Source organism: Podarcis tiliguerta (genome assembly GCF_965153285.1).
Source record: "Podarcis tiliguerta genome assembly, chromosome: 13".
Classification (NCBI taxonomy): Eukaryota; Metazoa; Chordata; class Lepidosauria; order Squamata; family Lacertidae; genus Podarcis; species Podarcis tiliguerta.
This window is the reverse complement of record NC_139546.1, coordinates 52,770,932-52,794,256: the sequence shown is the minus strand read 5'-3', so window position 1 is coordinate 52,794,256 and position 23,325 is coordinate 52,770,932. Positions and strand designations below refer to the sequence as shown.

At 54.5% G+C, this 23,325-nt stretch overlaps 2 protein-coding genes across 15 annotated transcripts in view; one reads left to right on the top strand and one right to left on the bottom strand.

Moving 5' to 3' along the window:
• Nucleotides 1-4,897, top strand: part of LOC310663192 (uncharacterized protein) — a 140,786-nt gene extending 135,889 nt beyond the window's left edge. For 8 of the 9 annotated variants that reach the window (XM_083410872.1, XM_083410879.1, XM_083410876.1 and 5 more), the window contains 3 exons: nt 227-248; nt 2,112-2,237; nt 4,473-4,897. In XM_083410872.1, coding sequence (XP_083266998.1) covers nt 227-248; nt 2,112-2,237; nt 4,473-4,530 — 206 coding nt within the window. In that variant the 3' untranslated portion in view covers nt 4,531-4,897. Of the gene's footprint in view, nt 1-226; nt 249-2,111; nt 2,238-3,433; nt 3,599-4,472 lie in introns of all 9 variants that reach the window. The other variant, XR_014504381.1, reaches the window with a different exon arrangement.
• A 787-nt stretch (nt 4,898-5,684) lies between these two features.
• KIF1C (kinesin family member 1C) overlaps nt 5,685-23,325 on the bottom strand; it is a 54,559-nt gene continuing 36,918 nt past the window's right edge. For 5 of the 6 annotated variants that reach the window (XM_083410083.1, XM_083410086.1, XM_083410085.1 and 2 more), the window contains 11 exons: nt 22,919-23,064; nt 21,697-21,869; nt 20,581-20,660; nt 18,832-18,907; nt 16,230-16,309; nt 15,460-15,554; nt 13,904-13,987; nt 12,079-12,259; nt 11,664-11,736; nt 9,058-9,699; nt 5,685-7,970 (listed from right to left, as the gene is read on the bottom strand). In XM_083410083.1, the coding sequence (XP_083266209.1) occupies nt 7,224-7,970; nt 9,058-9,699; nt 11,664-11,736; nt 12,079-12,259; nt 13,904-13,987; nt 15,460-15,554; nt 16,230-16,309; nt 18,832-18,907; nt 20,581-20,660; nt 21,697-21,869; nt 22,919-23,064 (2,377 nt within the window). In that variant the 3' untranslated portion in view covers nt 5,685-7,223. Of the gene's footprint in view, nt 8,049-8,301; nt 9,700-11,663; nt 11,737-12,078; nt 12,260-13,903; nt 13,988-15,459; nt 15,555-16,229; nt 16,310-18,831; nt 18,908-20,580; nt 20,661-21,696; nt 21,870-22,918; nt 23,065-23,325 lie in introns of all 6 variants that reach the window. The other variant, XR_014504337.1, reaches the window with a different exon arrangement.

Genomic DNA, 23,325 nt, shown 5'->3' with positions numbered 1-23,325 from the left:
CAATCAGGGCCGGGCGGGCGTGGCTTAGTTGCCACGACAGGAAGGCGGCGGCGGCGGCGGCGATCAATGGAGACGCAGGAGGCGCCGGCGGGGGTTTCCCTGCGGCTCCTGACCAATAGAAAAGCGGGAAGGAGAGAGCCCCGCCCACCAGGCGGCCGGAGTAGGAAGCAGTTGGACCAATCGGGAGAGGGGAAGGCGGGTCCGGAGGGCGGACGGACTGCAGGAGGAGGAGGAGGAGGCAGCAGCTGGTGAGAGAGGGGCGGCTGCGGAAGGGGGAAGAGAGGGAGGGAGACACGTGGAGGGACCCCCCAAAACAAATGGGGGGCGGGCTTGGTCAATGCCCCCTCTGCTCCTCTGCAGCAGCCAGCCAGGGGCTGGGAATGCTCCTGTCTGGCCTGCCCCTCGGGGCAGAGACCTAGGCAGCCCCTGGGGGGGCGCTCGGGGGGAATCGGGGGGTCCCGGAGCTGAGAGGGGGTTTGCAGCACCACCACCTTCTCTCTCTCTCCTGGCCTCCTAAGAGCCCGGCTGGATCAGGCCCGTCCAGTCCAGCATCCTGTCCTCACAGTGGCCAACCAGATGCCCCAATGGGGATCCGAGCGCAAGAGCAGCTCCCCCCCCTGCAGTTTCCAGCAACTGGAGTTCAGAAGCATTGCTCCGGGTCCTGAATGACTCCCGGGTCCTGAAAGGGGCAACTGTACCCCTGAAGGAGAGGTGCGCAGCCTGGGAGTCATTCTGGACTCACTGCTGTCCATGGAGGCGCAGGTCAGTTCTGTGTCCAGGGCGGCTGTCTACCAGCTCCATCTGGTACGCAGGATGAGACCCTCCCTGCCCGCAGAATGTCCGGCCAGAGTGGCGCATGCTCTAGTTATCTCTCGCTTGGACTACTGCCATGCGCTCTACATGGGGCTCCCTTTGAAGGTGACCCGGGAACTGCAATTCATCCAGAATGTTGCAGCTGGACTGGGGACTCGGAGCGGCCGCCGAGACCACATAACCTATATTGGCTCCCAGGACGTTTCCGAGCACAATTCAAAGTGTTGGTGCTGACCTTGAACGCCCTAAGCGGCCTCAAAGTCCCAGTAGACCTGGAGGAGCGTCTCCACCCCCATCGTTCAGCCCGGACACTGAGGTCCAGCGCCAAGGGCCTTCTGGCGGTTCCTTCATTGCAAGAAGTGAAGTTACAGGGAACCAGGCACAGGGCCTTTTTGGTAGTGGCGCCCGCCCTGTGGAACGCCCTCCGAGCAGATGTCAAGGCAATATGCAGCTATCCTATCCTTAAAAGACATCTGAAGGCAGCCCTGTTCAGGGAAGTTTTTAATATTTAATGCTGTACTGTTTTTAACACTTGATTGGGAGCCGCCCAGAGTGGCTGGGGAAACTCAGCCGGATGGGCGGGGTATAAATAATAAATTTGATGATGATGAAGAAGACAGCTGAAGGCAGCCCTATTTAGGGAAATTTTTAATGCTTAATGCTGTCTTTTGTTTTTAATAGTTGATTGGGAGCTAATAATAATAATAATAATAATATTTGCAGACCCTGCAGAGCCCCCCACCCCTCCGGGGCGGGGCTGCTGCAGCTGCTCCTGGGTTGGGGCACCCCTCTGTGGGGAGGGGGACGCAGGAGCCGAGAGAAGAAGCGGGCGGAGGGGGGTATTGGGGAATTAAGAAGCGGGGTGATTGGAGCAAGAGAGAATAAGGGACCCCCACACCACCATCCAGGGTGGGTGGGTTCTCATGCCACCTGGCGATGCCCCCCCATTCGAGGCGCAAGGGTGTTCCGCTGTTGTGCTGCAGTCTCCTTCCCTTTGGGCATCTGGATGCCCACTCTGAGGACGGCAGACTGGGCAGGAACCCCCCCCCCTTTCAATGCCCCCCTTTTGCCTTCCTGACTCTTACATCCGAGGACTCTTCCCCCAGCTCTGGGGGTCACCCTGGGCCTAGAACCTTTGCTCCTCTGTGCATACGCAGAGTGCATTTCCCAGCCTGCCAACCCTGGGCAATGACGGCCTCTCCCTTAAGGGGGAGAGGACTTCAGGCTCAGAGGACAGCTGAGGAAACCTCTGGGGATGGGTCGATGCCCACAGACACCTCCTTCTACCCCTTGGCCAGGAACACCTGCTGGCGGAGAGCAAGCGGCGACCCTGCGCCCAGGAAGCAACCAGCCTGGCCCGGCGAGGAGAGGGCAGCAGCGGGCAGTCGTTCGTCATGGGGCACCCCGTTCTCCACGAGGCCTGGGTGAGTCTCCTGTGGGTGAGGGAAGGAGCAGAACAGGGTCCAAGAGGCTAGTCCCTGCTGTGGCAGGACTGTCCCATGCCCACCTGAAGCTGCCGCACACATATCAATGCCCAGGGCCCCTCTAGCTGCTGACTGGGAGTCTATAGATTCGCCAGCCCCATTGAGACATGCAGCCTGCATAACACTCTGCTATATACGCAGGCACCCGTATTAAATAAGAAATGTGAAACGCTGTTTATTGGGTATTTCGGTGGCAGAGATTGGAGGGGCTTGAGGCGACCTGAAAGAGGGTCCCGCTTCAAAAGCAGGTCAAAGGTTATCTGTGGGAAGGGGCTGCAGCATTTGCTCTGCAAGGCAGAAGGTCCTGGATTTGGCCACCAGGCAGGGCTTGCATGAAACCCTGAAGGCTAGCCAGAGGGCGGACCAGCAGTGGGGACACCTCTGGCCCCCCAGATGTTGCAAGACTCCAGTTCTCACCATGCCTGGCTGCTGACCGTAGGGGTGGCAGATGGGAGCCCATGGGGCTGGGAAGGGAATCTGTATTTATTTACTGCATTTCATGCCTCGCTTTTTTCTCCAAAAAAGAGAAGCCTGTGGTTCTCTTTTCCTCCTCTTTAATCCCCACAACTCCCCTGCGAGGTAGTTGAGGCAGTGATAGGGGAAGTGGGAGGATTCGAACTCTCCTCTCTCCCAGCTCAGAGTCCAACACTTGAACTTATTACAACACAGTGGCGTCTTGGAAGGAAAGGGGCAGACTTTCCTCTTAAAGGAGCCACACAGAGGTTGAACGGCAGGCTGAGTTAAGTGTGGGGGGGAGCCCCCCCTCGCTGCTCCCACCCACCAAGGGGGCATGTGTGGATCCCCGAAATGAAAGTGGGGTTCAGGCAGCCTGCGGAGCAGAACCCCACTCACCTGGCTCAGGTTAAAGCCACTCAAAAGTTCCCCATCATCCCAGAGAGGTCAAACTCCATACACCGAAGCAGCATTTGCATTCACAGAGCTGGGAGGGCCCCCAGGGGTCATCCAGTCCAACCCCGCTCCTGGCAACGCAGGAACCAGCAGCCACAAGCTGAGAGCACGGCTCTTCCTTTTTCCCTCTGTTCTATTTGGAGACAACCCTTCTCCCTGCTGCAAACTGAGACACAGACCTTTCTGCTTCTTTCTGCCGGTTTGCAAACTTCCCTCCTCCCTTCCAGGCCGCGCTGAGCCCATTCCTCCCCGGATCTTCGTCCTCTACCTGGCGCTGGCCGGCACCTGCTTGGTTCTCCTGATGCTGCCCCTGGAGGGTCAGCCCAGCCCGTTGGTGCCCCCTGCCCTCCACGTCACCCTCCCGCAGAAGCTGGTGGCTGCTTATGTCCTCGGTGAGAGCTTCTCTGGGGAATGGGATGGGGGGGGCGTCTCTCGCACTCACATCCGGATTGCAGGTTTCCCATCCTGGGCAGCTGGCTGGCCACTGTGAGGACAGGATCCTGGACTAGATGGGCCCCTTATGGCCTGATCCAGCAGCCAGGTTGCTTCTTTTATTTCTTATATATTGTATTCTATTGAACTACAATTATGGCATTCAAACAGCTGTACAATAAAATGCAATATACAAGAAGCGATGAAAATGCAAAATCAAAAACTGCACAGCATCTAGCATGCAGCACAGTGCCATGACTGCCACAGGGGGAGAAATCTGCTAAGATGCTCAGCAATTTTCAAGTGGTCCTCAGGATACAATAATAGAAGGACCCCAAGAGGATAAATGCAGGAATCTCAGCTGACACATCCATGCCTGATGGCCACATCCAAACCCTGCTTAAAAACCTCCAAAGGAGGAGAGTTCACAACTCCCAAGGAAGGCTACTGAATGGCTCTTACTGTTGGGGAACGGGGACATTTGCAATTTACTGAGTTAAGCCAAGTTTCTCCATCCTTCCCAATGGCTGTTGTGAGCAATGATGGAGGGATATTCCCATCATGCTTTGCTCAAGAGCATCCACTAGAGCAGAGACTATCCATCTCCCAAGAGCCCTGTTTAGGGAAGCTTTTAATGTTCGATACATTACCGTATTTTAATATTGTGTTGGAAGCCGCCCAGAGTGGCTGGGGCATAAATAATAAATTATTATGACTACTAGCCACCACATGATGTTTTGAACCTCAGCCCTCTGGGGGCTGATGGGATTTGTGCTCCGCCCTGGGATCAAGGCGAAAATTCCTGATCTCCGCCTCTCTTTGCTCTTCTTCCAGGCCTCTTAACCATGGCATTCCTGCGATCCTGACCTCCTGGGGGAAGGCGACAGCTTGACCAGTTGGGCAATGGATCCTTTTCTCTTCCTCCCCACCACCAATGGGATCTGTGCCCGCCTATCCACCACGGCTGCGGACGGAAGGAGAGCGCCCTGTCTCACCAGGGTCACCCAACCTTCCTCCGAGTGCGAATGCCGACAGCCTTTTTTGCAAGCCCTGGTTGTTCTTTCTCCCCGCTGGCTGGGCCTGGAAGGTGGAGAGACATCAGGGGAATGGGTCTGGGGCGCAGCACCTTGAAAAGGGGCAGGAGATTTTGGGGGCACGGGAGATCAGGCCACGCCACCAGCGACGCCTTTTCGACATGTTGAAATAAAAGCGCGGCACCCGAACGGAGGAGGCGGTGTGCTGCGAGGCATCACAATTCACCAGCTGTGTCTTGTCTGGGCGAGAGGCTTGCGGTGGGGGGGGGGGCAGGGGGGAAGCTGCATCCTCAGCAAGGCGCGAGGAACAGAAAACAGGAGAGGGCTTGACCTGTGGGGTCGGCGGCCAAGAGAAACAGGGATTTGCGTCACCAGGGAGGGAGGGCAGGGAGACTCGCGTCCTGGTTTTGCTGAGCAGGCCAGAAAATGGGAGGCTCTCGGGTGGGGTCCATCCCATAGTCAAATGCCCTTGTGAGTCAATTATTCCTTCCTTGCAATATCAAGCCCTGGATTCGAGTCCTACCCTCTGGAGCAGCAGGAAACATGCTTGCTCCATCTTTCACGTGGCAGCCCTGAAGATATCTGATGTGGGCTCTCATCTCTCCTCTTCTCCAGCTCCTTCAACCGTTCCTCATCAGGCTTGGTTTTCACACTCTTGGTTGCCTCCTTCTGCCCACCTTCCAGCTTGTCAATGTCCACTTTAAACTAGGGTGCCCAGAACCGGACCCAGGACTCCAGGTGTGGCCTGACCAAGGCAGGATAGAGCGGGATTATTCCTTCCCTTGATCTGGACACTAGACTTCTGAGGATGCAGCTGAGAATAGTATTAGCCTTTTTTGCTGCTGCATCACCCTGTGGACTCGCGCTCAGCTTGTGGTCGTTCCTTTCCACATGTCAAGCCAGGTGCCCCCCATTTCAAAGGAGGTGATAAAGACCCCCATACCAGCCCAGCACCCCACACCCACATCACCCCTCAAACTGCCGCCGCTTGCAAGGAAGGGAGGAGAGTCCATTGAGAGATGCGGCAGGTTGTCCCCACCTTTATTGGAACAGGATAACAGTAGAGGGTCTTCAGCCACATTTCCAGGGGCAGCAGACACTCAGCCCCCCACACGCACGCACGTGGACACACACAGACAGGCACACCCTGCCCCATACATACTTCCCACAAATCCCTCTCACGAAGGGGGGGGGGACCCACAAGAAAGCCCTCGGGGAACACACCACAAAAAGCAGTTTTGGAAGGGCTGGACAGACCCACTTAGAACCCTAGAATTGTAGAGTTGGAAGGGACCCCCAGAGGTCATCTAGCCCAACCCGCGCTGTGCTCGTGCAAAGCTTGTGGGGGTGGGGGAAGAGAGTGCACCATGAGGCTCCCCCCCTCTTGGGGTTCCACAGGATTGCTGGTGGGGGGCAGGCCTTTGGCCGCAGTGAGAAAGCATGGGGGTCAGGGGACAGTAGCAGCCAACAGGTGGAGCCGAGCCCCATCCATCAGCTTCAGTGGTTTTTTTTGGAGGGGGTGTGTGTGTTAAAAATAGGATTTTGCAGCCACAGAGATAGGAGGCTTGCCTCTCTTCCGCCCATCTCCCCAGGGGGGAAAAAGCCCCACTGAACAATAATTAGACATCTTGCCCTACTGGGTGTCGTAGGAGTAGCCCCGTTTCATAGCTGGAAGCCATGAACCATAAGTTCAACAAACAGGCTGTTCCCTGGAGTGGGGAGGGCAGGGCGGCACCAGTTAAAAGGCCACCAATGTGCTCCAGCCCCCCTGCCACACAAAGTGGGGGGTGGGGGCGTCCCAAGGCAGCAACCGCCCCTCCACCAGCAAGCCAAGGGGGGCTGAACTGCGCCTCTGCCCCACTTTGGAATTGTCTAAAATAGGCAGGCAGGACACCCATGCTTTGACTTTAGGGAGAGGGGCAACTGGGGTGCGGGGGAAGCCCCTCAGTCCCACACGCCCACATTCTTCCCATGGCCTTCTCTGGACAAACCCACCCACCCTTTCCTTATAGACTTGTAGAGGTGTAAGGGAACCCCAGGGGTCCTCTAGACCAACCCCCCGAGATGCAGGAATCGCAGCCCAAGAATCCCTGACAGGTGGACGCCCAACCTCTGCTCAAGAGGAAGCCCACCACCTTCCACGGTCGGAAGGCCTCTTGCGCCAAACTCTCCCGACCTCCTTGCACAAACCCTCCACAACCTCCTCTATCGCACAGCCTTGAAACCAAACAGCAACCCATCTTTCCCCCCTCCTAAACCCATCCCTATTACAAAGAAAAACAACACCTACGACAACCTCTTTGGCTTCCCCCGCCAGAAAAGACCCTGCTGATCCGACTCTGCGCTTCCTGAAACCGCAGCAGCGCTCAAAGCACCCACCCTCCATCGCCCAAGGTCCCCTCGCCCCACAAGAAGGAAGCTCTGTGCTGCAGAATCATGTCCGTCCATGGCAGGTGGGCAGCCGTCCGGGATCTGAGGCTACCGCTGCCCCCTCCCTGCGCGCCCCCATTCCTCCTTCTGTCTGGCCAGGGAGCGCCACATCATCCCAGGGTCACACGGCGCTCTCGCGCTCTTGCTGCAGGTTGGGGGCTGACCTCTGCCGGCGCATGCGGGGCGGGGGGCCGCCGTCCGGGGCGTTGGGGGGCCGGTGCTGCGGGTAGGGCTGGTGCTGGCGGGGGTAGTAGTTGTGCTTCCGGGCCTGGTAGTGCTCCTGCGCGGGGCCCCGCCTCCCGCGCGCCTGCCCGCCTTCCAGGGAGTTGCGGCGCGGCGGGGCAGAGCGCCTGTTCTGCTGGGGCGCGGGGCTGCTCTTCCGGGCGGGGCGGGGGCTGGCGGGCCGCGGGGGGCAGGACTCGGCCCCCTTCTCCTCCTTCGCCGGCTCGCCCTCCACCATGAAGGCGGAGCCGGGCGCCCAGGAGTAGCGGTGCTGGGGGTTGCTCTTGAAGGGGAACCGCAGCTTGCAGTCCTGGGGGGGGATGAACTTGCCCGGAGCGGCGTGGGGCTGCGTGCGGCGCAGGGCTTTGGCCAGCTGCTGCTGCTGCAGGCTCTGGAGCCGTGCCTGCTCCTGCCGCAGCCAGCGGAGGCGCCCGCGGCGGAAGGCCGGGTCCTTCTCCATCAGGCGGGAGACGCGGTCGCAGCAGGTCGGGGAGGGTGGGGACGGGCCTCTCCTCTCTTCCCCGGCCTCCCTGGGGGTCGGGGAGTCCTGGCCACCCGCCCCGTCCTCCTTGGGGTCCTCCTCCGACGGAGCGAGCCCCTCGGAGAAGAGCAGCGAGCCCCACTCGTTCTCGAGGTCTTCGTCCTCCTGGGAGAAGAAGAAGAAGAAGAAGAAGCGCAAGGGTCTGAAGGAGATTTCATGACAGCCTTTTTTGTAATGTGGTACCTCGCAAGACGAATGCCTCTCAAGACAAAAAACTCGCAAGACGAAAGAGTTTTTCGTTTTCTGAGTTGCTTCGCAAGACGAATTTCCCTATGGGCTTGCTTCGCAAGACGAAAACGTCTTGCGCCTTTTTCTTAAAACCGTCAATGCATTCCTATGGGAAACCGTCAATGCACAGTGGTGCTTCGCAAGACGAAAAAATTCACAAGACGAAAAAACTCGCAGAACGAATTAATTTCGTCTTGCGAGGCACCACTGTAATCCAAATGGAAACAGAAATAAGAACTTCTGGTTTTCTGCCTGTCCATTGCATAGAAGAAATAATTCAAAATATTCACTCTAGGGTGGCATCCAACTGTTCTAATTTCTGTTAAGTGATGTTTTCCCAAACTCCAGACCCAAATGCCTCTCCATTCATTCATTGTCCTTTTCACACAAAAAGTCCAAAAGGGGTTCTCTAATTATTGTTACTGTCTCCACCCACACTGGACCAGATGTCCCTTCCAACTCTACCATCCCATGACTGCCGTCCTCAGCTGAGACTCTCTGTGCCGACACCCCGCTGCCAACCTCTGGGCATCTGCTGCCCAGCCAGATGGATAGCCTCACTGAGCCACACAGCCCCTGATGACGGTAATAATATAATAATAATTTATTATTTATACCCCGCCCATCTGGCTGGGTTTCCCCAGCCACTCTGGGCGGCTTCCAACAAAATATTAAAATACCGTAATACATCAAACATTAAAAGCTTCCCTAAAGAGGGCTGCCTTCAGATGTCATCTAAAAGTCTGGTAGTTATTGTTCTCTTTGATATCTGATGGGGGGGGCGTTCAACAGGGTAGGTGCCACTACCGAGAAGGCCCTCAGCGCTGGACCTCAGTGTCCGGGCAGAACGATGCACAGTGTTTTTAGGAAGCCGCTATAATTTCTGCCATAAGTCTGAGGCCAGATTCCTATTCTTACCATCACTGCCCCCCTACCCCCCCTTGCAGGCCCCCCCCCAGCTCACCTGGGCCGAGATGGGGATGACCCGCTCCATCTTGACCACACGGTCCCTCAGCGCCCTGATCTCCTCATCCTTCATGTTATTCTGGATCTTCACCTCCTGCAGAATGTCGGTCAGCTTGTCGATGTGGGCCCGGAGGTCGTCCACATCCGCGCCGGGGGTTCCTCCCGTGCGGACCTCCGAGGAGCCCCCTCCTCCTCCGCCCCCTGCCGTGCCGTCAGCCTCGCCCACGCCCACCGTGTCCCAGACGTCGCGGGCCACGGCGCGCCAGCTGTCGCGCTCGTTGGGGTCGCGCTTTCCGTAGAGGCGGCACAGCTCCTTCATCTTGACGATGCTGAGGGCCTCGATCTCCTGGCGCGAGTGGCGGAAGTCGTTGAGGGCCACCTCGTAGCAGATCTCCTTGACCGCCTGCATCTTGAGGTCGGCCAGGGTCAGCCAGCGGGGGTCCTTCGCCGCCCGCCGACGCTGGGGGATCTGGTAGACACGGAGCGGCTCCCGCTTCTTGCCTGAGCTGGGCAGGCCGCAGCGGCGAACAATGGTCTGTACCTTGGTGGCCGGGAGCTTCTCGCGCAGGGATGAGATGAGGCGCCAGCTCTCCTCGCAGGAGCGCTTGTCCGAGTCGTCCCCGCTGTCGGAGTCTGCGTACTGGGGAGACGGAAGGAGAGGGGGGGCGCAGCTGAGTTTCTGCAGGGGGCTGTACTGGGCAAATCCCAGAAGTACTACAATCTTAATGGTTTAGTACTCAAGGATTTAGCAAACTGCCCTTCTTGAAAAGATATTCTCATCTCTCCTCTATATACCGCCTTCATCGACAGGCCATGGCATAAGACACATAATGTAATAATAATAAAAGAGAAGTGGGTGGGAGAATACCCCCATTGCTTTAAAAGGCTATAGATTAACAGCCAAAGGTTGAAGAGGAACGTTTTCGCCAGGTGCCTAATGAAGGCTCACGGCAAATCTCTGTGGGATGTTCTTCCCACAAGCAGGGAGCCACTGCAGAAAGGGCCCTTCCTCGTGTTGCTGCCCTCTGGACCTTTCGCGGAAGAGGCGCATGAAGACGGGCCTCGGATGAAGATGGCAGGGTTTGGGTTGGCTCCTATGGGGAGAGGCTATACAGTGGACCCTCTGGATACGAACTTAATTCGTTCCAGGGGTCCGTATGTACCCCAAGAAGTCTGCATCTAGAGGCGCTGCTTCTGCGCACACATGCGGTGTGATAGAGCCCTTCTGTGCATGCACACATGGTGAAACCCGGAAGTATGCACTTCCGAGTTTGCCGCGTTCGCAATCCGAAAGTTACGTTACCTGAAGGTCACCTAACCCGAGGGTCCACTCTATTGGGGTCCTCAGCTGTTTGAAGTTTTATAGGTCAAAGCCAGCACTTTGAATTAGATCCAGAAACTAATGGGCAGCCGGTGGAGTCGGACCAGGATTGGCGATATAGGCTCAAGCTATATCCGGCCGCCAAATTCTGCCCCAGCTGAACTTTCTGAACCATCTTGCGAGGCAGCCCTGTGCATAGGATTCAGCAGCACTGCTTCCCCTGGCTGTAGAGTCAGAGTCAGTGCAGCCATTATATGCTCAAAACGGTTTTGCCTTGGTGAGCAGAGCTCCAGTCTCTCTCGCTCACACATGCAGAATAGGTTTGTGTGTGCTTGTGTTTGATTTCAGTTCCCACTGAGACACACGGTCACTCAGTGCTACTAGTATATATACAAATGTTCAGCTCATTTAATACAATATAGAAGCTTTGCTCTCAAGCTTCTCACAGGTGAAGAGTATGTTTTTAGAAACCTTTATTATTTGTAAAGGGAATATTTTGTATGAGTTAATATTACTTTCTCAGCCTTTTGCGGCTGTGCTGAGTCTTTGCCCTTTCGTCCTTTGGGGCTGTGTGACTAAAGTTTAACAAGTTAGTAACTTTTTAAAGGGACGCGGGAGGCGCTGTGGTCTAAACTACAGAGCCTAGGACTTGCCAATCAGAAGGTCAGGGGTTCGAATCCCCGCGACGGGGTGAGCTCCCGTTGCTCGGTCCCTGCTCCTGCCCACCTAGCAGTTCGAAAGCACGTCAAAGTGCAAGTAGATAAATAGGTACCGCTCTGATGGGAAGGTAAACGGCGTTTCCATGTGCTGCTCTGGTTTTGCCAGAAGTGGCTTAGTCCTGCTGGCCACATGACTCGGAAAACGGTCTGCGGAGAAATGTCGGCTCCCTCGGCCAGTAAAGCGAGATGAGTGCCACAACCCCAGAGTCGTCCGTGACTGGACTTAACTGTCAGGGGTCCTTTACCTTTTAACTTTTTAAAAATCGATGAGTTGCAAAAAGAAACGCCTGATGGTGGGGGGTGCATAGTGGCCGCAATCAGCCCCAGAAACAAGATTGGCTTTGAGATTTATAGGCAGAGCTGGAACTGGCTGACCAACTGCCTGTTTGCTTCTGGCCTGCAAACTCTCTGCACCCGGGACCACCCCCTCTCCAACAGAATGCCAACAAAGAGGGCAGCCTATCGGGTGCTGCTCTGTAAAGTGGGTCCCTCCTGCCCTGCCTGCTCCTCCCGCCCTAGACTGGAGAGGCATGGGGCAACAGAGACATGTAGACATGTACACACCAGTCTTTGCTGCTCCAGAAGCAAGTCTGCCTCCTCCTTCTCACGACGATATTGCGTCTCCAGGTCCTGAAGCCTTTTTGTAAAAAAAGGGTGATGGGGGAAAGAGAGGACAGAAACACTAAACTGTGACAGAGAGACAGGCGAGGTCCCACTCCGCAAGGCACAAGAAACAGCTCACCCAAGAGGCCCCCTCCTTCCCCGCAGAACTTCTTGGGTGCTGAGATCGGCAGAGGGGGTCCCCTCTTGGTTGTTCCTCCACCCCCAGAAGCTCAAAGGGGGGTGTGTGACCCAGGACAGGGCCTGCTCTGCAGTGGCCCCTGAGCTCTGCAACTCCCTCCCCACAGCGGTGCGCCTGGCACCTTCACTGTGCAAGCTTCCGGCAAACGATACCACTGACTAGCCAAGACTCGCCCACCTCTTCTCCATCTCCAGCTTGATGTCGATTCCTTGCTTCTCCAGCAGCTCCCGCTGGGCAAAGTTCCAGTCGACTGGCTCGGCCTGGCTCTCCGCGGGGGTGTTGCGCTCCCGTTCCAGGCGCGCCTGCTCCGGGTGGTTGAAGCGGAAAACGTGGTTCTTGCCCATGACGATGCGGTTCCCTAGATAGGGAGATGGGAGGAGGGAAGGAGACATGTCAGCCAAGGAGGAGAAAGAATTATTAGGGGCCACTGCAGAGAAGGCCCTGTCCTGGGTCTCACGCACACACCCTCTATAATAATAATATAATAATAATTTATTATTTATACCCCGCCCATCTGGCTGGGCCTCCCCAGCCACTCTGGGCGGCTTCCAACAAAATACAATAATATATTAAACATTAAAAGCTTCCCTAAACAGGTCAGCCTTTAGATGTCTTCTAAAAGTTTGGTAGTTATTTTTCTCTTTGACATCTGGTGGGAGGGCATTCCACAGGGCGGGGGCCACTACCAAGAAGGCTCTTGGCCTGGTTCCCTGTAACTTGGCTTCTCGCAGTGCGGGAACCGCCAGAAGGCCCTCGGAGCTGGACCTTCTGGGGGTGGAGGAACAATTATTGCCCCGCAGGCATACATATTCCAGGGTGTGCGGACGGCGTTTATGGCGGTACCTACAGAAACTAGTGCATGCCTATGTGTGGCAGCCATTGCTCATTTATGGCATGTTATGTTCTGCCTTTTTTCTCTCGGTGGCTAACATGGTTCTCCCCACCTTCCCATTTAACCCCCCCCCAACAACCCCGCAAGGTAGGTTAGACTGAGAGGGAGTGACCGGCCCCCAAGGTGAGCTTCATGGCCAAGTGGGGAGATTTGAACCCTGGTCTCTGCCGGGTCCTTGTAGCCCAACACTCTAATAAGTGCTGCACCACCTCTGGCTTTTGGACATGTTTTTCCTGCACAAACATGTCGCACACACAGGTGGGCCCAAGGAGAGTCTTGCAGAAAGGGAGGCACAGTTCTGCTCTGCTTAGATCAAGATCCTCCTGTTTGATGGATGTCTAAAGGTAAAGGTAAAGGGACCCCTGACCATTAGGTCCAGTCGTGTCCGACTCTGGGGTTGCGGCGCTCATCTCGCTTTACTGGCCGAGGGAGCCGGCGTACAGCTTCCGGGTCATGTGGCCAGCAGGACTAAGCCGCTTCTGGCGAACCAGAGCAGCGCACGGAAACGCCGTTTACCTTCCCGCCAGAGTGGTACCTAGTTATCTACTTGCACTTTGACGTTCTTTCAAACTGCTAGGTTGGCAGGAGCAGGGACCGAGCAACGGGAGCTCAACCCGTTCCAGGAATTCAAACCATCGACCTTCTGATCGGCAAGTCCTAGGCTCTGTGGTTTAACCCACAGCGCCACCCACGTCCCCTTTGATGGATGTTTAGGTGCATTTTAATGAACAGAGTGAAATATTATGAGTCATTGCAAGAATGAGATGTGTGTGTGAGTGTGTAGCTTATTTTTTAGTTGTCATCTTGTAAATACTGTTTTATACATTATAAATGACTTTTTGATTTGTGAACCATCTAATATGACATATGCTGTAATTGGTACGTTCAGCTTATTTTTTAGCTGCCGGTTTGCAAACAGTGTTTTATAGATCACAATGGTTTGACTGATGATTCATTAATTGCACTGTGTGATTTATACTGTTCCATTATTGTCATTTATTGTTTGCAAGCCACTTTGGGGTTCGTTTGATTGGAAAGCAGTACAGAATTCCAATAATGCAACTGGTAAATCGACCCAATTGCTCACTGCGCCACTCAGGAAAAGCTGACCTGATCTCAGCACCAGCGGCTCCAGCACCTGCTTCCCGTTGACGTAGGTCTCAGCACCTTCGCGCGGCTCCAGGGTGACGACCACTGAAAGAGGGAGGAGGGGGAGGCAAAGGTCAGGGCACACTTTCCCGGAAAGGGTGGGCTGGGTGGTGGTGGTAAGGAAGCAAGCAGCACCCACTAGCACCCTCTCTACCGCTGCCCCCCAAGTCCCCAGGCCTTCTGGGGTTGCTTCGCTAGGGGGAAAAGACCCCACTGGGATATGAGATGGGGGAAAACAGGAGCAGCTATTCCAATGGCCTCCCTGATTCTATAAACTCACCCCCAGGGGCCCCTACCCTATAAAATGAGCGTTGCTCAGAAGAGCAGTTTGTATGCCCCACTAAGGAAGATAAAATTCGAAAGCGTGACAATCGAAAGCATATTCAAAAGCCAGTTGGGAGAAACTTTCTGACAGTAAGAGGCAGTGCTACAGGTCTCCTCCGCTGGGAGGTTTCTGAGCAGATGAAGAAGAGAAGAAGAGTTTGGATTTGATGTCCCGCTTTATCACTACCCGAAGGAGTCTCAAAGCGGCTCACATTCTCCTTTCCCTTCCTCCCTCACAACAAACACTTTGTGAGGTGAGGGAGGCTGAGAGACTTCAGAGAAGTGTGACTGGCCCAAGGTCACCCAGCAGCTGCAGGTGGAGGAGCGGAGAATCGAACCCGGTTCACCAGATTACGAGTCTATCGCTCTTAACCACTACACCACACTGGCAGATGATGTCGGGCTGTCAGCTGCACTGCATGGCGCTGGGCTAGATTGACCCCTGGGGGTCCCTGCCAACTCTACAATTCCATGGTTATTATTCTGTGTTCTCATTTCATATTGTTAACTGCCCTGTGGTGGTTGGATGAAGGTGGTAGGATGATTCTATAAAACTACTACATAGAATCATCTAATTCCCCTGAAATGCAGGAATCTCAACTAAAGCATCTGAGATAGACTGCTTAACCTCTGCTCAGAAACCTCCAAGGAAGGAGAGTCCACAACTTCCCAAGGGAGTCCCTTCCACAGCCAAACAGCTCTTGTCAGGAGGTTTTTACTTACTTTCTTTCTCTTATGTGGTTTCCTAAACTCACCAAACTGGTGAACATGGCCCAGGGATACCGGCTTCTCAAAGTCTGGTACCTCCAGTGGCCCCCAGCCCCCGCCACTCTCTTGCCCCTTGGCGCTGCTTCCCACCATTAAGTCCTCCTCCTTTGGGAACCACTGACGTACAGCATGAGAGACTGAGAGGATGGGAGGCAGGAGACGGGGGCCCGCACCTCAGGCCCCCGGCTCAGCGGACCCACACGCTGGCACCTCCCCGCACCCCTGCCAGGACCCACAGACACCCCAGTACCTGTTGGCATGTGGCCCCACGGCGAGGCCCCCTGCTCCACGCAAGCACAAAAGAGATGGGAGAGTAGGAGGAGGAGTTATTAGAGAAAAGGAACTCAGGATCCCAAAGGGAAACAACCCTCCAAGCTCTCGAAGGTGCCTGTGCTCCTTAAGCCACCCACCGGCACCCGGCTCACCTTCTCCAGACTCGTTGGTGACGCTGCTGAAGACGCAATGCTGCTCTCTGATGAACTGCCCCGTCAGTTTGATGTCCACGTTCTGCTGGCCAACTCTGCAGGGGGAGAAGGGAGGGTCCCCGGAGAGAGGGAGAAAGAGAGAGAGAGACGGAGATGTTTTTTGTTGTGAGCTGCCCTGGGCTCTTCGTACGAATGTGGGCACCACAGTTCAAGAAGGACACTGAGAAACTGGAACGTGTCCAGAGGAGGGCAACCAAAATGGTCAAAGGCCTGGAAACGATGCCTTATGAGGAACAGCTAAGGGAGCTGGGCAGGTTTAGCCTGGAGAAGAGGAGGTTAAGGGGTGATAGGATAGCCATGTTCAAATATATAAAAGGATGTCACATAGAGGAGGGAGGAAGGTTGTTTTCTGCTGCTCCAGAGAAGCGGACACGGAGCAATGGATCCAAACTACAAGAAAGAAGATTCCACCTAAACATTAGGAAGAACTTCCTGAGAGTAAGAGCTGTTTGACAGTGGAATTTGCTGCCAAGGAGTGTGGTGGAGTCTCCTTCTTTGGAGGTCTTTAAGCAGAGGCTTGACAACCATATGTCAGGAGTGCTCTGATGGTGTTTCCTGCTTGGCAGGGGGTTGGACTCGATGGCCCTTGTGGTCTCTTCCAACTATGATTCTATGAACTTTGATTAATTAGTAATATGAACAAGGATCAGCTTAGAAGGACCCCTTTCGCCACTCCGTCCCACAAACCGCCCCAGCCCTGAGGGCCTCACCGGGTGATGCCGTCCTTGATGTGGTAGAGGAGGCACTCAGACATTAGCGGATCCTCGTTCAGGTTCACCAGGTGCGGAGTCTGTGTTAAGACAAGAGGCAGGCAGAGATCAACGGAAGCCCTCCTTCACACGGCCATACGCCCTGCCCTCCACAGTCAGTGCTGAAGAGTTTGTTTAAATGTTAGGGTTTGCAGGATGTGCACCACTTTAAAAGCCAGGGTGCATGTCCTGACCTAGTTTTTACAGCTGTTTACAGCTGACTTATCTGCAGGTGCTGATAAGTCACTGTAGTTAGCTGTGTCAGCAATTGTGAATATAATGGGCAGTATGTACCTTACTCTGCCCTGGTGGATAGACGGGCGACAATTATAGACACGATGTAAGATGTATGTTTGGGAAGTTGTTATTAAACCTTGCAAATATTTATTTGTGACTCTTCAGTGTTTCCATCTGTATGGGCTACTCTGAACGCACTCTGTGACGTGTTTCAATGCCCAATAGTCAGAGGAAGCAATAATAATAATAATAATAATAATAATAATAACAATAATTTATTTATACCCCGCCCATCTGGCTGAGTTTCCTCAGCCACTCTGGGTGGCTCCCAATCGAGTGTTAAAAACAGTACAGCATTAAATATTTAAAACTTCCCTAAACAGGGCTGCCTTCAAATGACTTTTAAAAATAAGATAGCTGCTTATTTCCTTGACATCTGGTGGGAGGGCGTTCCACAGGGCGGGCGCCACCACCGAGAAGGCCCTCTGCCTGGTTCCCTGTAACTTGGCTTCTTGCAGTGAGGGAACTGCCAGAAGGCCCTCGGCGCTGGACCTCAGTGTCTGGGCTGGATGATGGGGGTGGAGACGCTCCTTCAGGTCTACTGGGCCTTTGAGGCCATTTAGGGCTTTCAAGGTCAGCACCAACACTTTGAATTGTGCTCGGAAACGTCCTGGGAGCCAATGCAGATCTCTCAGGACCGGTGTTATGTGGTCCCGGCGGCTGCTCCCAGTCACCAGTCTAGCTGCCGCATTCTGGATTAGTTGTCGTTTCCAGGTCACCTTCAAAGGTAGCCCCACGTAGAGCGCATGGCAGTAGTTCAAGCAGGAGATAACCAGAGCATGCACCACTCTGGAGAGACAGTCCGCGGGCAGGGAGGGTCTCATCCTGCGTACCAGATGGAGCTGGTAGACAGCTGCCCTGGACACAGAACTGACCTGCGCCTCCATGGACAGCTGTGAGTCCAGAATGACTCCCAGGCTGCGCACCTGGTCCTTCGGGGGCACAGTTGCCCCATTCAGGACCAGGGAGTCATTCAGGATCGGGAGCAATGCTTCTGAACTCCAGTTGCTGGAAACTGCAGGGGGGGAGAGTTGCTCTTGCGCTCGGATCCTGTTTGTGAGTTCCCCATTGGGGCATCTGGTTGGCCACTGTGAGGACAGGATGCTGGACTGGACGGGCCCCTGTGGGCCTGATCCAGCTGGGCTCTTATGTCAGGAGGAGGCCAGGAGGGAGAAAGAACAATGGTGCTGCCCCCTTGTGGGCAGAACAAAAGGGTGCATTTTCACACCAGTGGCTTTTAAAAACCACTGCCCAGACCAGAGCTGCCTGCTGCAAATGCATCAGCTGGGAGAAACTGGCACCACCTTGTGGCCATTGCTTGCAAACACACAGACACACAGGGAAGATACTAAGCTGGTCAGCAAACCCTCCCACAGGCTGATTTCACAGGAGCATAAAATTGGACGGGGTCCTGAGGATCGCCCAGTCCAATGCAGGAATACGCAGCTGTCCCTATCTCTGAAATTACGGCACCCGTCTGTCTCGCGACACAATGGAGTGCACCTCCAGGGGTGAAGTCAAACTGCTGTGGAATCACAGCGCCTGCTGCGGCTGCAGAGACGGGGATCTCATGACGGCTGCTTGCCATGTTGCTTTTGCTGTGTTCACAGCACCCAAGTGACCCCCCCCCTAGAGTGCAAGCCTGGGCAGTATATGTGGGGGTCCAGGGCTGCCCAAACAACAAGGCCTCGCTCTCAGAGCAAGACGCTGGGCACAAATTTGGCTGCAGGAATTGCTAGAAGGAGGCGTACAGGGCGCCATCCAACCGCCTTAGGGACTCCGTTCAGGATTTGTGGAATGTTTGCTCCTGAGATGGTTTCAAAAAGGCTCAGATTCCATGGGTAGGCAAACTAAGGCCAGGGGGCTGGATCCGGCCCAATGGCCTTCTAAATTCTGGCCCGCAGACGGTCCAGGAATCAGTGTGTTTTTACATGAGTAGAATGTGTGCTTTTACTTAAAATGCACCTCTGGGTTATTTGTGGGGCAGAGGAATCCGTTCATTCCCCCCCCCCAAAAAAAAATCCAGTCCGGCCCCTCACAAGGTCTGTGGGACAGTGGACTGGCCCCCTGCTGAAAAAGTTTGCTGACCCCTGGCTCAGGCAATAGAAAAAGACTCCCCCCACCCTGGCTCCATCCATTTAAGCTTTTGCTTAAATGGGGCAAGACTGAGCCCCCCCCCCCCGGCTTTGGCAAGTTGCAGGCCTCACCCCTCCAGCCGTGCCCAGTGAAGCCTACGGACGCCTGTCACTGCAACACCAATGCTTACCTTCTTGGGGGAAAAGACCCCCACGGTGCCCCCATCCTCCCGGAGAGCCACGCCCATCTCTGCCAGGAGAGCCTCTCTGCAGGGAGAAAAGGGAGACAGACAGGCAGGTTTCAGATGGGGATGGGTTCAACATTCCAGCAGTTCTCAAAGGGGCAGGGCTGCCCTGTGTGTGTGTGTCTGGTTGTGCGAGAATCAAAGGAATGAACCAATAAAGGTTGGAAGATTCGGGACGCGTGAAAGGAAGTCCTCCTCCATGCAGCATGTAGTTGAACTTTGGAACTCCCTGCCACAGGAGGCAGGGATGGCCACCAAAATGGATGGCTTGAAAAGAGGACGGAACAAATTGATGGAGGAGGAGGAGGGCTATTGGTCATGGTGGCTCTGGAGGCAGCGATACTCCTGAACACCAGTTGCTGGAAACCGCAGGAACAGAGAGTTGGTCTTGTGCTCGGATCCTGGCTTCCCACAGGCGTCTGCTTGGCCACTGTGAGAACAGGATACTGGAGTGCATGGGCCTTTCAGAACCTCCAGGTCCAGAGGCAGTCTATCTCGGTAGTTTGGCTCATGTCACTTTTTGGCTTTGCATGATTCATCCGCTGGCGCTCAAAGTGCTTCCATTCCCCATTTTCACAGCCAGAAAGGGCTTGAAGAATTACCGTATTTTTCGCTCTATAAGACGCACCAGACCATAAGATGCACCTAGTTTTTGGAGGAGGAAAATAAGGAAAAAAATATTCTGAATCTCAGAAGCCAGAACAACAAGAGGGATCGCTGTGCAGTGAAAGCAGCAATCCCTCTTGCTGTTCTGGCTTCTGGGATAGCTGCGCAGCCTGCATTCGCTCCATAAGACGCACACACATTTCCCCTTACTTTTTAGGAGGGAAAAAGTGAGTCTTATAGAGCAAAAAATACGGTATTTCATACTAATATCTGTGGGTAGTATTCAACTCGAGTTTTTTCTCAGAGTAGACCCATTAAAAATAAGCAACGTGCCTAAGTTGTACCAATGGATTTCAATGTGTCTACTCTCTGAGTCTGTGGCGGTGTAGTGGTGACGTTGTCGGACTAGGACCTGGGAGAGGACCAGAGTTCAAATCCTCCCACTTGGCCATGAAGCTCACTGGACAGTGACTTTGGGTGCCAGTCACTGTCTTCTCTCAGCTTAACCTTCCTCGCAGGGTTGATATTTGGGGGATTAAATGAGAAGGAAGGGGAGAAGGGAAGAAGAAGAAGAAGAAGAGGAAGAGGAGGAGTTTGGATTTGATATCCCGCTTTATCACTACCCTAATGAGTCTCAAAGTGGCTCACATTCTCCTTTCCCTTCCTCCCCCACAACAAACACTCTGTGAGGTGAGTGGGGCTGAGAGACTTCAGAGAAGTGTGACTGGCCCAAGGTCACCCAGCAGCTGCAGGTGGAGGAGCGGGGAAGCGAACCCGGTTCACCAGATTACGAGTCCAGGCCACTTTGTGCTCCTTGGAGAAAGAACGAGGGGCATAAACACGACAAATGAGAAAACAAAACTCAGCTAAACACCACCTTGTCTGCCTACAACAGCCTTGGCCAACCTGCCGCCCTCCAGGTGTTTGGAACTATAAATCCTTCCCACCCCAGCCAGTATATTTGCACCCACTACATCCCTTGCGGGAAAGAGACTACACGCTGCTTGGATACAAGCGAGCATTCTTGCTTGGGGAGGGGGAGGATTTGCAAGGCAGACCCCCCGTGCCAGAGGGGCTTATCCCACTCACCGCTCCATCCGGATGGCCTCTGTTTTCCGCAGCTTTTCCTCCCACGTCTCGTTGAGCTCCGCAATGATCTTTTCCGTCTCCTACGAGGACAAGGGAGCAACTCAGGACACAGGAGAGGAAAGCCGCTCTGTTTACCACCATTCCCCGCCCAACTACTCCCTACGGCCCGTTATAAGCGAGTGCCTGCGGCGCAGAAAAGATGAAGTCGCAGGTCGTAGTGAGAGAGAGTTTCTGCCGCGAGTGACGCTGATTTGGAGAAGCTTGAAACGGCAGGATGTGGGGAAATGGCTAAAGGCTTGAAGATGTGCCAGTCTGATGGGACACAAGTGGGAATGAGGACCCTCAGCTCAGGACCACCTAGAAAGCCAGCCCAAGCTTTTCGTGAGAGGATGGAGGGTGACCGAGATAATTGAGGGTCTGGAAACCAAGCCTTGGGAGGAACAGTTGAGGCAACTGGGCCACCTTACGGTGGGGGGGGGGGCAGGTTGGAGGAAGAGCAATAATATTAATAATGAAGATGATGATGATGATGATAATAATTTATTTATACCCCGCCCATCTAGCTGGGTTTCTCCAGCCACTCTGGGCGGCTTCCAACCGAATATTAAAAACAATACAGCATCATTCAGTTGTCTTTTAAAAGTAAAATAGTTGTCTAACAGTAAGTGACATATAAATAAAAGAGATAAAATACGTGATTGTAAAATTTATTTGATACTTACCAAAAGAGTGGAGGGAAGTTTAAGGCTCGGCAGAGCCCAAAATAATTTTGTATTATATTTATGATTTGTGGAATCGATGTGATATGCGCAAGTTATGTAATGAATTTTGTATTTGTTTTTATGTATATATATGTAATATCAATAAAAATTTATCATGCAAAAAAAAAAAAGTAAAATAGTTGTTTATTGCCTTGACATCTGGTGGGAGGGCATTCCACAGGGCAGGTGCCACCACCGAGAAGGCCCTCTGCCTGGTTCCCTGCAACCTCACTTCAAGACGCGCTGCCCCCTCCCCAGGTTTCCCAAGCCTGGGGCTTTTCCCTGGAGTAGGTTAGCTAGATGCAAGTCCTCCTTTCCGAGTGGTTTGGAGTTAAGCGCCCACCCCCGATCTCACCTGGAGCCTCTCCATGGCCTCTTCTGTGCAAATCATCTCCTCCTCCATGTCGGGGTACGACTCAGATTCTCCGTTGAGGGGCAGGGGCTCCAGGAGGAGGGAGGAGTCCTCACTCGGGGCAAAGGGCGAGATGGGGAGGCCCAGTCCGCCCCCCGGGTCATCAGGTTTGGCACCTGCGGGGTGGAAAAAACACCACCATCAGGCACACAGGAAGCCAGCCATTGTGCCCCCTTCCTCCACCCGCCAAGGAAACAAGGCAGATTTAGCTGTGATTGCAGCACTGCAGGGGGTTGGGCTGGATGACCCTTGGGGGGCCCGTCCAACTCTGCCGCTCTATTATTTCAATCTGTCAGAGAAGGAGGAGCAGAAATTGCTTAAGAGATGAAGAGCCTGCCGGATCAGGCCGAAAGGGGCCCCATCTAGTCCTGCATCCTGTTCTCTCAGTGGCCAGCCAGGTGCCTATTATGGGATCCAGGCAGAAGAGTCACTCTCCCCTCCTGGGGTTTCCAGCATCTGGCAATGGGATGCAGGGCTGCCTCCAAACGTGGAGGTAGAACAAAGCCACTGTGGCAGGTAGTTTGTTTCTCTACCCCAGAATCCTAAGTGTGTCACCCGAAATCATCTGCAGGACTTGGGAGTTTGCAAGCTGTTCTCAAGGCTGCAACATCAGCCTCGTTCCTTTTTCCTCATCCCTCCCACACACCCTTTCCTCGTGTAACGACTACCCTGATGGAAGAATACCGGGGAACTTGCCTTGGCTTCTTGCCTATATAAGTAAAGGGACCCCTGACCATTAGGTCCAGTTGTGGCCGACTCTGGGGTTGTGGCGCTCATCTCGCTTTACTGGCCAAGGGAGCCAACATTTCTCCGCAGACCGTTTTCCAGGTCATGTGGCCAGCATGACTAAGCCGCTTCTGGCGAACCAGAGCAGCACACGGAAACGCCGTTTACCTTCCCGCTGGAGCGGTACCTATTTATCTACTTGCACTTTGATGTGCTTTCGAACTGCTAGGTTGACAGGAGCAGAGACCGAGCAACGGGAGCTCACCCTGTCGCGGGGATTCGAACCGCTGACCTTCTGATCGACAAGTCCTAGGCTCTGTGGTTTAACCCAAAGCGCCACCCGCGTCCCTTGCCTTTATGGCAGGAGCTAAATCCCCAGCACTCAGACTTCACCCCTTCCCTCCCTCCCTTCCTCTGGGGCCCTCTCCTGCCCCCTTACCGGCGAAGGTGGTGGCCGAGAGCCCCTGGGCAGAGAGGAGGTCTCGGAGCCTGGCCACTTCCTCTTTGAGCTCCCGGATGAGGCGGGCGTTGGGATCTTCGTTGATGACGGCGTTGCAGCGAATCTGCTTGGTGCGGTCGGCATAACTGGATGGGGGGGGGGAAGTCGGGGTGTTTATTTATTTATTGCATTTATCTCCTACCTTTTTCTCCAAGGAGTTCAAAGTGGTGTACAGCTCTTCTCCACACCCCCCCCTACAATTCTTTGATGGGAAGACGAGCGTGTAAGAGAAAGAAACAGCAAGGGCATATCTGGGCTGCTGTGGTCTTTGCCCCCCCCCCCCCCATGGAGGGGAAACTCTCTGGCTACACCAGGAAGGAGGTGGGCAGTGGGAACAGAATGGGACA